Here is a 12,800-nt window from a genome sequence, read left to right as displayed (position 1 = left end):
GATATTCATTACAGTATAGTATAAATTAGAATGAATCTTTATAAATAATATATAAGAATTATAATATTATGTTATATAATATATATAATATTTTATATATATATATATATATATTCGGTAGCCAAATACATAATTATGTCGAAAACTAGAATGTTTTCGTATATCTAGTGACCAGTAAATGTTTAAAGCCATTTTTTATAAAAACGGCTAGCCAGATACCCATAATGTTTTGCACTTTTTTTATGCCCATTTGAGCCTGGTCTCGTTCAAAAAGCGCTCGTCCGGATCGCGACCTTCCCTTGTGAGACGCCCTGTGCAATATGTGAACTGCCTTTCAATTTTTTTCTTCTTTCTATTTTTGGTTATAATTTAATAAATTTGGGTTATGGACCCCGTTCATTTCAGTGTGAAATTCAATATACATTTTGGACTCTGAAAATTCTGTAATATTTGTTGAAAATTGGAACCTTTTGGGCGTCGATAAGCCTCGTTTAGGTTTAGATACATGTCGACGCAACGATGTGGTCGCGATCAACAAAAAATGAAGCAAGTGATCGATCAGATTAATATGCTCGCCAACAATTTGGACGATTTACGTGCAGAGATTGGCGCGCTAAAAATCAATTATCTTGCCAATGACCTGGAGCTCTCGTCCAATAATCGCCACGAACACCGTACGAATGACAAATCAAGCGTTTTATACAAAGTTAAGAAGTATACGAGGAAAATTGGAAACGTTGGTTTGCTGAAGACCAGACACGGATCTGCAAAAGAACACGAGGTACGTTTAATTTTACGTCTGTATTTTTAATCCGTTCAAAGAATTAATTTTGTATACCGTAACGTGCACATGTAAAATATTTCTTTCGCCATTAATAAAAACAAATATTTTAGAAATGAAATAATTCGGTTTCATGCTTGACTCTGTCTATCTTAGAGATTTCCGAGAATATGTGAAATACCGTTGATTATAAAAAAAGAAGTTAAGAAACTACAATTTCTCACAAAAGTTTTTTCGTAAATTGATCGGTGTACGAATACATTCTACACCCACTGTACATGATTTTGTAATTGTTTCCAACAGTTTTTTTTTTTTTTTTTTGTAATATCACAATTACTTTTCACAGTTATTTGTTCCGTGTCTTTGTTATCAGGTTTATTATCCTAATAAGACTCTGGATCCGGCATTGCTTTCACCTCTGAGGTATATTTTTCGCATCGGAAAGAAGGGCAACGTGTTTCACATTCCTACTGAAATCACATGTTTGACAGACGAGTGCAGTCAGACTGACAACAAATCTCGTCAGCAATTTGCGAGACCGTCTGTAGATCGAAATTTGACAACATCGAAATACGTGGAAAGTGTGGAGGAGGCTATCTCTCCCCATAAAGCTAAACAAGGAATCCAACGACACGATAAAATAATATTCGGAACAAAACGTGCCACTCTTTTTCCACGATTCTCCGAGTTAAGTTGCGAATTAGATTCGTATCCAGAAGATCCCACATTCCTAAATTCGTACACGTTTCCATCAAAATCTAATCTGAAAGATACTTCGCAAGCTAGAAATGTCTGTTTACCGAACGAAAACGAACAATTTGTAAGCACGTACACTCAAACCATTCCTCCGAAAGTAAAACGGAAACGTAGAAATTTCAATTTTCCCACGAAACATTCGAATCTTAATTTTGCCAAGATAAGGAATGCTGTGATCACAAAGAAAATGATAAGAAACCCCAATGAGAAAACGTTTACAGTATGTAGGGATGTGAGTGACACGAAAGACTACCCCTATGTAAAACAGAAATTGTACGAATGTTCCTGCAAAACAAAGAGAGTAAGCAACACGGTTGAAACAGTTCACAACAAAACGTTTGAGAGAGAATTTTCCATAGAAAAAGATCTAAAAAGATTTAACAATGTTTCCTCGATGAGTGAAGACAACATGTACGAACAGTTTTCTTATGACGAAGAACTAGAATCATCTCCTTCTATTTCATTGTCTATGGGTTTGGAACAGAATGTTTCTAACAGTTCCAATGAAATTGAAGAATCTTATCCCTGTAGGAAACCAAGGACCTATACAATAAACAAAAGGTCCCAGAAACATAATAACAGTTGGTTCGATCGGTTTGAAAGTATAATTTATGTAGGAGAAACTTCTGACTTGACTCTCTCCTCCCAAAGTTTTCAGAATTAAAATACACACTGGATTCTGTTCATCTATTATCTAAAGATACATGTATTAACCCTTTACACTCCAGTGGAATCTTGCCAATTTTGTACATTCTACAACTTGTTCTCAAATTAAACACTTTCATTAATCAGACACGAGCATACATAAATTCACATTGTTTAATAAGAATATTATATTTATTCTTATATTTATAACAGGACATCTCTAATTGTAAGTATATGAACAGTAGAGCTAGCCTGACAATGAGGAGTACAAAGGGTTAGACTACAAATCTATTCAACTTTATTAAATAATGTTAATGCGTCTAAAAATTATAGCCAATAACATAGGTCGATTAAGTGTTAATGCAGATTATAAAACATCTTTATTTTTTTATTTCATACACTTTTAGATGATCGACAAATATTAAATAATATTACATATTTACCTTAATAAAACAACATTTAATAGCTACATTATGTTTCCGCTTGTCATGCTATTGTAATTCCTTAACGTATTATTGGATTCGCGATGAAAATAAGTTTACTTTCGGTTGGTGATAATTTACAATGTAAAAGCGGAAAGAATTGAACAATATGTAATTTTTAACTATATTTATTTAATCGCAACTCGAATATAATTAATAGAGGGTTGTACACGTTTAGTATATAACATCATAACAAAATATACAATTGATAGTTTACAATGTTTCTATATACATATATATTTCTTTGTAAAACTCTTATACTCTTTTGACATTACGTACATTTCTTTGATATTTGTAACAGTCTATACGGGGTTAAGAATATCATGACAGTCTTTTTAAATTAAATCACACTTGCTTCGTTTGTCTCCATAGTAATTGTATCAAATCAATGCGATCGATGTTTTCAGAGAAAAGTTTAAATTTTCAGAATTGTATCGAGTCTTGCGTAGAATGTACAATCGCAATGGAAAATTTTCTGCAGTTCCACATGTTGTATGATTTCTCGTAAGTTTTAGTTTCTTAATCACAATTTCCACACTATAATTCTTAATTAAACTTCTAATGATTGAATATATTTGGCTTAAGTAACTGCAGCCGGCATTAGCTAACTGGAAAAATGCACAAATTATAAGGTAAAAAGACAGATAAAGCCATTAGATAGTGTTTGCATTTTTGATTGTGAAACAATTGTTTTCGGCGACCGCAACTGCAGTCACCGTGTTCGTGGCGGGGGGTTGGTTCTCAAAAACACTTCCCCAAACCGCCACGAACGCCCCAAACACCCCTTCGTCGCCATCGGTGTTTTTCTTGAAATTGTGGACGGAATAACGGTTGTAAAGTCCCCAGATGCTGTTCATCAATTTGCTGTTGTACTTCACTGGTGTAAGCTCCCAACCTGTGAATACAAAATTGGTTAATCTATTTATCTAATCACGAATGTGTTATCACTAATGGGACAGTCAAAAAATGTTATATTTTTTCATTAATAAGTTTTTTAACAATACTGGTCGGTAAACCATATTCTTTGTTTCATATCGACTCGATAATCGAGACATCTTTTGATAAACGTTATCCTTAACCCTTTGTGGTCCTATGACTATGAGTGATGCCCGACAAAAATGTATCGAAGTCATAAAAAACTGAACCAGAAAAAGTTAAAACGGAGGAGAATCGGATGTATAGAATTTCGATAAACACCTTCCCCAGGAGGTCTCATGTTGAACGCGTTTTCCTTGCCCGTTTTTTCTCTTTCCTCCATCCGCATTAGAGAATTGCGTTCAATATTACGGCGAACTTTGTACGCTGCAAACATGCCCTGCGGAATCGCCGTCATCCTTTTGCAATCTGCAATGGAGAAAGAAATTCATTCGAATCATTCGCTGTGTGGCTTTAATATAGTATTAATAAGCTATTCTAAAATAATAGCGTCATATACAGCTTCGTAGAAATTTCCCTTAATTTCCTGGCACACTTCCCTTTAATTACCCTTCATTTCCTGGTACATTTCCTATTAATTTTCTGCCACATTTCTCTTTAATTTCCCTTCATTTCCTGACACATTTCCTATTAATTTTCTGCCACATTTCTCTTTAATTTCCCTTCATTTCCTGACACATTTCTCTTTAATTTTCTCTGTACTAATTGGTAGCCGTGATAATTTCCGAATGCATACGTCAAAAAACAAAGCAAAAAACTAACCGGTACAAGTTTCGAAGAGCAGCTCTGCGATTTCCCTTTTGGTGATTATCTTTCTTGTTGTCCCTTCGCCGATTATCTTGGCTCCAGGAAAGTGGACTCTCACGAGTTTCCGCAGCTTTCGATTCTGGTGCTCGATTGTGTCGAATCGCGTGCAACTACGATGAAAATACTTCGAAACGGTCATCAACAGATTGGATACGTTTTCGTTAAAGGAATTAACGTGACACAGTCGCGTTTATACGTTTTTATGTCGGTGCTGCGAGTACTGCGAGAAAACAATTTGTGTAGTGTCGAGCGAGCGTTCTATAATATATCGCGTTGTAACAAGCAACCATGTACTGGACTAGTGTCACGTAGCGATGCTGGATTTCATTTATCAACTCGGCTGGCGAGTAAGTGGGGGGGGGGAGCGGGGGGGAGAGGACGAACGAATCGACGAGATACAAAACGGAGGGAAAAAGCAACATCTTTGTGTAACGAGCGCTAGGTACGAACGTCCTTCATGATCTTCGATGACGCTGTCCGGCCACCACGACTTCCTTATCTCGTCCGACCTCCCATACTCGGAATGATGCAGCGCACGTTTCCCTCTATTTTCCAAGATAAGATGTTTATATTATGTATATATGTATAATTGGAGCAGAACCGCGATGGAATGTAATTTCTCTATTTTCTTTTTATGTATTCTGGTTCAACGATCGAAACTTTTCAATCCATGGATACTATTAACTCCCTTGCGCTCGTCATTTTCGTTATAGCGAGCTGGTAAATTCAGATCATTTTGATAATGTTTAGGGAATTTCTGATCGGTGTACGAATACATTTTACACCTACTGTACGTATGAAACGTTGGTCATTCAAACGAAAATGCTTGAAAAGACTGGCATGCAGTCTATCGCTGGGAGTATTTGAATATTTTTATGAAAATTATTTGCATACATAAATATGTATTATACCGTTCAAGTATTTATTAATATTTCTAATACTGTTAATTTGGGGCTTTTCAAGAACATTGAACACTTGAATGTGTTTGATAATAGGTTGGTCAGAAAGTTCGTGGCAATTTTTAAGAAAAATTTAATATGGCATAATTGAATTTTGATATACAGGGTGTCCCAAAAAATGTTGTAACACCTTGAAAGGGGTGGTTGGGGAGGTGATTTGAAACAACTTTTTCCTTAGCGAAAATGTTGTCGGAGGCTTCGTTGAGGAGATATTAACGGAAAACACTGACCAATCAGAGCGCGCGGATACCGGTGGAGCGGCCGCGGTAGCGAAGGCTACGAACTAAGCGGCCGCGCTTATACGCGAACAAGTGGACTCAACGTGCATCGAAGGGCATTGTCGCGGCCGCTTAGCTCGTAGCCTTCGCTACCGCGGCCGCTCCACCGGTATCCGCGCGCTCTGATTGGTCAGTGTTTTCCGTTAATATCTCCTCAACGAAGCCTCCGACAACATTTTCGCTAAGGAAAAAGTTGTTTCAAATCACCTCCCGAACCATCCCTTTCAAGGTGTTACAACATTTTTGGGACACCCTGTATATATTTATTGACTTACGTAGATACTTGTACGTACGTACTTATTTAGAAAATCTTCCTTCAAGTTATAGACTGTTTCTAATTACCGATAGTTGTAGTATACAAATGTTTTTAATATTAATTTTTGTACTATTAGAATCGTAGACGCGACATAATTTCAATAAAAATATTTTACTGTTGTTTTAAGTTGTATCATTTTATATTTCCTGAAAAAGTACATGAAGAGCTTAGGAGTCTATTTATGAACCGACGTTGCTATCAACGCTTCAAGGTTCAATGAAATCTAACATAAACAAAGAGTGTTACGTCACTGTCAATGTTCGAGTTACCGTCTGAGAGTCGCTTCTCGAGTATAAAGGCTTAATCTAACCGAGACGGTTGCATCTTTAGAATTTCCGTCATATCGTTGTTGAGATATCGGATAGAAACTAGTACACCGTTGCTCTTTTATAATATAATTTACATTAACCATAGTTTCTATGTAATCCTTGGAATCGCAAGTAAACTTAAGGGGTTACACCACTTTCTTCGTTTCAGACAATTGGATTTTTTTTTTTACTTAAAGTATTCTCTCTTTTTCTCTCTCTCTCTCTATATATATATACACGAAATTGTATTTCAAATCATTTCATCAATTTTTACCGGAGATATAAAAAAAAAACAGTAACCGATTAAATACAATCCACGTATTTTCCATTTAAACGAACCATTTATTTTCCTCAAATTTTGCATGAATATTTTCTTACGTATTTACAAGGTACTAAGGGGTGCATAAATTCAGAAATTTCAGAATTCATTTCAGAAATCATTAAAATAAGGACTACCTTACTGTAAAATTACTATTTATTTATGCATGAAAAACACTTTAGCGAAATAAAAAGCTGTACAACATTGGAAATGCAGCTTTCTATCAAATGCTTAGAATTAATATAAATTTAACTGGGCTTACAGTTCTGCCAGTTATCTGAATCTACTATTACCATACGCGATGTGTTATTCGCGTATTTTTCTTTCGAAAGGTTATCTCTTAAACCTCTGTTTTAGTATAATGAACTTCGTGACACGAATACATGTTCATTAACCTGATTACAATTTATTTCACGAGTGAGGTGATTCAGTGTTTGTCTGAATCCTAAGAAGTCGATGCTTATAGTAATCAGGTTTCGGGAATGAAATACTTGAAAGTAATCGTTTAGTACAAATTCCATTCTACGTAAATTCTTTTTATTATATTGACTGTGCAAAAGTAATAAAGTCAACATAATAATAATGTACCTATTTTTATGGATGTTATATGTATACCTTCGACCATATACAGGGTGTCCCAAAAGTGTGGTTCGGGAGGTGATTTGAGGCTTCGTTGAGGAGATTTTAACGGAAAACACTGACCAATCAGGGCGCGCGTATGCCGGTTGAGCGTAAGCTACGCGTTAAGTGGCTGCTCTCGTACGCTACCGCGGGCGCTCAACCGGCATACTCGCGCTCTGATTGGTCGAGGTTTTCTGTTAATATCTCCGTAACGAAGCCTCGGACAACATTTTCTCTAATAGTAAAAAATAGTATAAAATAGTAAAAACCGATACACAGATGTCACCTTTACAGCACGTGTCTGAACAATGATATATTTGAGAATTAGACTGTATCCGCCATTTTGAATGATCCAGAAATATTATCTGGTGACGTCACACGTAGGCATCCTTTCCCGTTATCATTTCTACACTACGATTCGTAGAACCGTATATACAGGCCGTGTTTATTAGTACATATGGTTGAAGGATGTAAAAAAGAAGCCTACAATTTCATTCATAATAATATTTCACTGTATACGTTTATTGTACGAAAACCGATTACAAGAACCAATAAGGTGAAAGGATTAAAGAGAACTGAAGTTAGTCGTTTACAGTCTTACCCTGAAGCTGTGATGCTAGATTTGGCTTCCAGTCGCGCACGCGCGTTGACAAAGGCTGAGCGCGCAGTGCTGTACCTATAGGAAACAATGTATGATCCTAATGAAACGGTTGACACCAAAACCACGAACACCGGAATCTTTTACTGCACGAAAAGTTTTTACTTATAAAAAATGTGTTTCGTCTGTAGAATTAATTCAACCCCTATCCGATTTTCATTTATAATTTTATTTTTCTTTGGGACAACTAAGGGCGCCAGTTTTATGGTCGGATTAGATACTTTACTGACGGTAAAACCAGTCCGCATGCGCGATTGGGAGCCAATCTGGCATCATAACCCTGAAGTTGATTGTGTTTTCGACTTGCAGTCTTTACGCGATGAGAAAGTCAATTCTTGGGTTCATCGTTAAGTAATGCGTTTTAAATCTTGTGCCTAAAATAAATAAACACCGAAAACACGAGTTAAACTGATTCGACAAAATAATCGTTAAAAATATAAATCTGCTATAAATTCAGTACACATATATGTAGTGTGTGAGGGCGCGATCAGTATTTTCTTGCAATACGAGTCCAAAATGTCAGACATCGATAAATGGATAGAGATTGCAAAAGAGTGCAAGTATCTTCCTGAAAATGACCTTAAGGTAAATAATATACGCTGAACATTACGTATTATCGTATCAATTGCGTTGAAACATTTGATTAAAATGCGCGGTACGATGTTTAACGTACATTTGTAGGTTATTTGTATTTCTCTATTTCTTTCGATAATTAAGTTAATTTTGTTTAGAAACTTTGTGACATAGTATGTGACTTATTACTAGAAGAATCGAATATTCAACCGGTGGCCCTTCCAGTAACCGTGTGTGGCGATATACATGGCCAGGTAAACTTCATACTTTTGTCCTAACCTCAACATCGCGTCGATATCTCCAACAGATAATGATATCTGTTTTGATAGCGGAGCTATGAATTACCTTTTCTATAAATTGATTGTTGCTCAGAATTGTTTACCACGTTTCAGTTTTACGATCTAGAAGAATTATTTCGTAATGGAGGCGAAGTGCCTGATACACAGTATATTTTCATGGGTGATTTTGTAGATAGAGGGTATTACAGTTTAGAAACATTTACCCGCCTACTTACACTTAAAGCTAAGTGGTCAGATAGAATAATATTGCTTCGAGGAAACCATGAATCCAGACAAATTACACATGTCTACGGTTTTTATGGTTGGTATACATTTTTTTTATGGTTAACAATTTATATATTTAAAGAAATACTTCATATCGTTTTATTATTTCTGCATGCATAATAACTACGTTTGTTGTTATTTCCCATGCAGATGAATGTCAAAACAAATATGGCAATGCTAATGCATGGAAGTACTGCTGTAGGGTATTTGACTTGCTCACAATCGCTGCTGTTAGTATTCGTAAATAATAAATGAGATTAATACGCGTATATGTACATACATACCATACAAATATGAATACTTTTTGTTTAGTTAATCAACGAAGAAATACTCTGTGTACACGGTGGACTATCCCCGCTGATTAGAACACTAGATCAAATTAGAACGATTGAGAGAAACCAAGAAATTCCACATAAAGGTATCGCGATTAGTTTTGTACAAGATCATACATTAATACATTACGTTCATCCAGATTGATAAAATTTATCTCTCGTTCCACTTTTAGGTGCTTTTTGTGATTTGGTCTGGTCGGACCCAGAAGATGTTGAATCGTGGACTGTTAGTCCACGTGGAGCTGGTTGGTTATTTGGAAGCGCGGTAACATATGCGTTCATGGAGATCAACGACCTTAGACTTATTTGTAGAGCTCATCAATTGGTTCACGAAGGTATATATATATTTTCGCATGGATATAATGTAATATAATTGCGGTATGTATGAAGTTTGTTATTTATGTCTTATTTACAGGTTACAGATACATGTTTGACGATAAACTTGTCACAGTGTGGTCGGCTCCAAATTACTGTTATCGTTGCGGTAACATAGCTAGTATTTTACAGTTCTCACATCTCGGACGCATTTTCCCAGTGCTATTCAAAGCAGTGCCTGATTCTGAAAGAGTAATTCCACCCTTAACTACTACACCATACTTTTTGTGATCTAACTTAGTGGTCTATTCATCTGGATGCAGAAAGGAGATGGTGTCTGCGTTTAAGCTTTACAGAATTACATGACTTTCTCTCGTGTTGATGGACACAGGCTGGTACTATGATGGAACATTAAATTTACACAAGTACATCAGAGTATGATAAATGATAATGAATTCTAGTTTAATAAAATTTTTTTATGTTTTTATCAAAAGAAAATATGTCACTCGGAAATCAGAATTATCGTGTGATTATCTGTTCAGGGAAAATGTTCTTATGCAATTTTTAGGAAATATACCTGTTTTTATATGTTGAAGAATTACCTTTTATACGTAGTGCGCCAGCCATTGCATCAGCCTGATTTCTCTAGTTTGAAAAGTGTTTGGCATCGAGACAAATGCAAACATTCTGTGGTCTAGACGCTTTTAGCTGTCTACTGTGTACATTCTACAGAGCATTCGCATCTCAGAGCAGTATTGTGGACGTGTTGTTTTAAGAGCCAAATGCTTTTAAGCAAGTTACATATGTAAACAACAAAGCGGTTCGTGTATGAATGAATTAAGCGAGAAACCATTTAAACATTTTGGTAAGGAAGAGCCTCTGAGTACAGTGAATGCTTAATTGATATTACGATCGTTGCGCGTAGAATTCAGGTTTATTAAAGCGTGAACATATATACTACTGTTAAGGTCTTCCTGAGTATGTAATTAATCTGTTTCTGATTTAGATACTGTGCGTGCTGCGTGCAATTCTTTTTATTCTAGATGCGCAATCGGTGTTCTTAGCAGCGTAAATTCGGCTACTCTGCCGAGGTACAAATAGTATGTAGCAGTAGTCAAAGTATTTCTGCCTAGGTAAAGAAATTGAGTAGAGCAATTATATTGTATAATAGAGATTTTGTTATTATTTTTATGCGCATGACAATTCTGTATTTAATTCTCGTTCTGTTTTCTTTGTTATAAGCATAATTGTTGCTTGGAAAACAGGATTTTAAAAGTATTTAAATTTCTTTCAGAGTATCAGCCTTTTCAGCCACGTTTTACTTTTATGTGTACAGAGCAATAGGTTGAATATTAATATATCCTCGGAATCTTTGTACAGTTTCCACATTGTATGCCAAATTGCTGTTGTACTGAATAATTGTAATAACTAGATTGTCATAAGTTGATTAATGTAGGGAGCAATTTTTAAGGACCGAGACCTTTAGCAATGTGCCTCTAAATTAATAAGCGTTTGTGTAATATAATGATAACGATATTGATACATAATTAATGGGGAATGCACTGGCCGTTGCGTATCATAAGCCTGAATTCTGGCCATCGATTTGTTAGCTCATGATACTCCTAACCGATCACAGACCCGACAAATACGGCATTGGCATTGGCACTGGCATTGGCACTGGTTGTCAAGTTGAAACTACTCTATTTTCAATTTTGTGATATAGTTCAAGTGAGGCATGTGAAAATTGCGTCGACGTTTGTAACGATTTTCCATGTCGGGGATCGTTTTGAGGATGTTTTGAAGACTCGTTATTTGAAGAAGTATAGTCAACTTTTGAACAGTGCCTTCAGAACTATAACACGACGGTCTATTAGAAATAAATACTTTCTACTGACGGATAATCATAGACGAACTAGGACGGAACATATAAATAACAGAGAGCTTAACAATGGTGTGTATTAAGGAATTTTCTTCACTTTTTTATATTCCAAGAAAATACTAATCGATAATTCCTTTATCAAATTTCGACATCGCTGTCTCGGTAAGATATCTCGGCATCCAATTCGATTGCTTTACATACGGATACTTTTTACATTTTACAATATTATCGATAAACGAACGAAAGAAAATGATTAAAAAAAAAATAAAAATAAATAAATAAAATACGATTTGTATATTATACATATATCCAGATTGTTACGATATGCAATTACACGATTTGACATTAATCGCTGCTTTTATATTTACTTTATTGATATTGTATTTAGATAGATCATTACACGACGCAAGACACGGAGTTTACGTTACAAACTCGACTTGTCGGTTTTGCAGCCTCGAATACCGTAAGAAGAAAAGACGAAGCGTGAGATTGCCTGCTTAGCGCAGAGACATCCTAGGAATCATGAAAAAAAAAAGTATTAGCTTCTGTGTCTACCTAGATATTCGCAGGAATCACCTTTTTAAATGCCTCTGTCTGTGATCGCTTTAATCTTATCGAAGTGTCCAAGCGCTTGCGATGATTTTAGATTGTTGAGCATCACTCGATATAAATACGCCGACATTAAAACGACGACGAGACTTAGTTTATAGCTTAATTGTTCTGTGCAAGTGCTTGAACACTACGCATAATCCTTGAAGATCTCACAGGTAGACTAACACTTTAACGAACATGTACCTTGAAAGTATAGACTTTGTTATGTTAATGTAGTGAAAACGTCTGTAATAAAATTGCGCAAAAATTGCAACTGACATTATCAATAATATCTCCCGGCGTTATTATCGTGATAAACAAAGTACAATATAAGTATGTATACGTGCGCGTGTGTGTCTGTATATATACATATATATACACACGCGCAAATAGGTATTAAAAGGTAACAGAAGAGAGAGAGAGAGAAAAAATAAAACAACATTATGTAGGCATGGGTGTGGAATTAATAAAGATTTCGTCAAATCTGCTCATCTTTAATTAGTTTATTTACTTGTAATAATATTATTTTCATCGTATATATAATAATTCTATTTACTCCTTACTATTTATATATAATAATATAGTGTATTTATGTTCACTATGTATAATATATTATCTACATTTATAATCCCTATGAAAGGCATCTCCAAACAGACTTCAGATTTACGTTTCTTTTTTTTT

At 35.4% G+C, this 12,800-nt stretch overlaps 3 protein-coding genes across 3 annotated transcripts; 2 read left to right on the top strand and 1 right to left on the bottom strand.

Annotated features, from left to right (window-relative positions):
• The first annotated feature begins 186 nt into the window (after window positions 1-186).
• LOC128875491 (uncharacterized) lies at window positions 187-2,434 on the top strand. Its single transcript, XM_054121125.1, has 2 exons — window positions 187-781; window positions 1,155-2,434. The coding sequence occupies exons 1-2, from the start codon at window positions 506-508 to the stop codon at window positions 2,199-2,201; spliced, it is 1,323 nt and encodes a 440-aa protein (XP_053977100.1). The 5' UTR covers window positions 187-505; the 3' UTR covers window positions 2,202-2,434.
• Window positions 2,435-2,776: 342 nt separating this feature from the next.
• Window positions 2,777-4,726, bottom strand: LOC128884893 (uncharacterized). Its single transcript, XM_054138563.1, has 3 exons — window positions 4,363-4,726; window positions 3,862-4,008; window positions 2,777-3,559 (listed from the first exon to the last, which is right to left on the bottom strand). Exons 1-3 carry the CDS (start codon window positions 4,544-4,546, stop codon window positions 3,318-3,320), a joined length of 573 nt encoding a protein of 190 aa, XP_053994538.1. The 5' UTR covers window positions 4,547-4,726; the 3' UTR covers window positions 2,777-3,317.
• Window positions 4,727-8,128: 3,402 nt separating this feature from the next.
• Window positions 8,129-11,812, top strand: LOC128884020 (serine/threonine-protein phosphatase 6 catalytic subunit). Its single transcript, XM_054136989.1, has 7 exons — window positions 8,129-8,451; window positions 8,598-8,693; window positions 8,832-9,039; window positions 9,153-9,232; window positions 9,315-9,420; window positions 9,508-9,669; window positions 9,750-11,812. The coding sequence occupies exons 1-7, from the start codon at window positions 8,383-8,385 to the stop codon at window positions 9,938-9,940; spliced, it is 912 nt and encodes a 303-aa protein (XP_053992964.1). The 5' UTR covers window positions 8,129-8,382; the 3' UTR covers window positions 9,941-11,812.
• The last annotated feature ends 988 nt before the right edge of the window (window positions 11,813-12,800 follow it).

This window comes from Hylaeus volcanicus, chromosome 1 (genome assembly GCF_026283585.1).
Source record: "Hylaeus volcanicus isolate JK05 chromosome 1, UHH_iyHylVolc1.0_haploid, whole genome shotgun sequence".
Classification (NCBI taxonomy): Eukaryota; Metazoa; Arthropoda; class Insecta; order Hymenoptera; family Colletidae; genus Hylaeus; species Hylaeus volcanicus.
The sequence above is the reverse complement of the archived record's forward strand: the minus strand, read 5'-3'. Positions and strand labels throughout refer to the sequence as shown.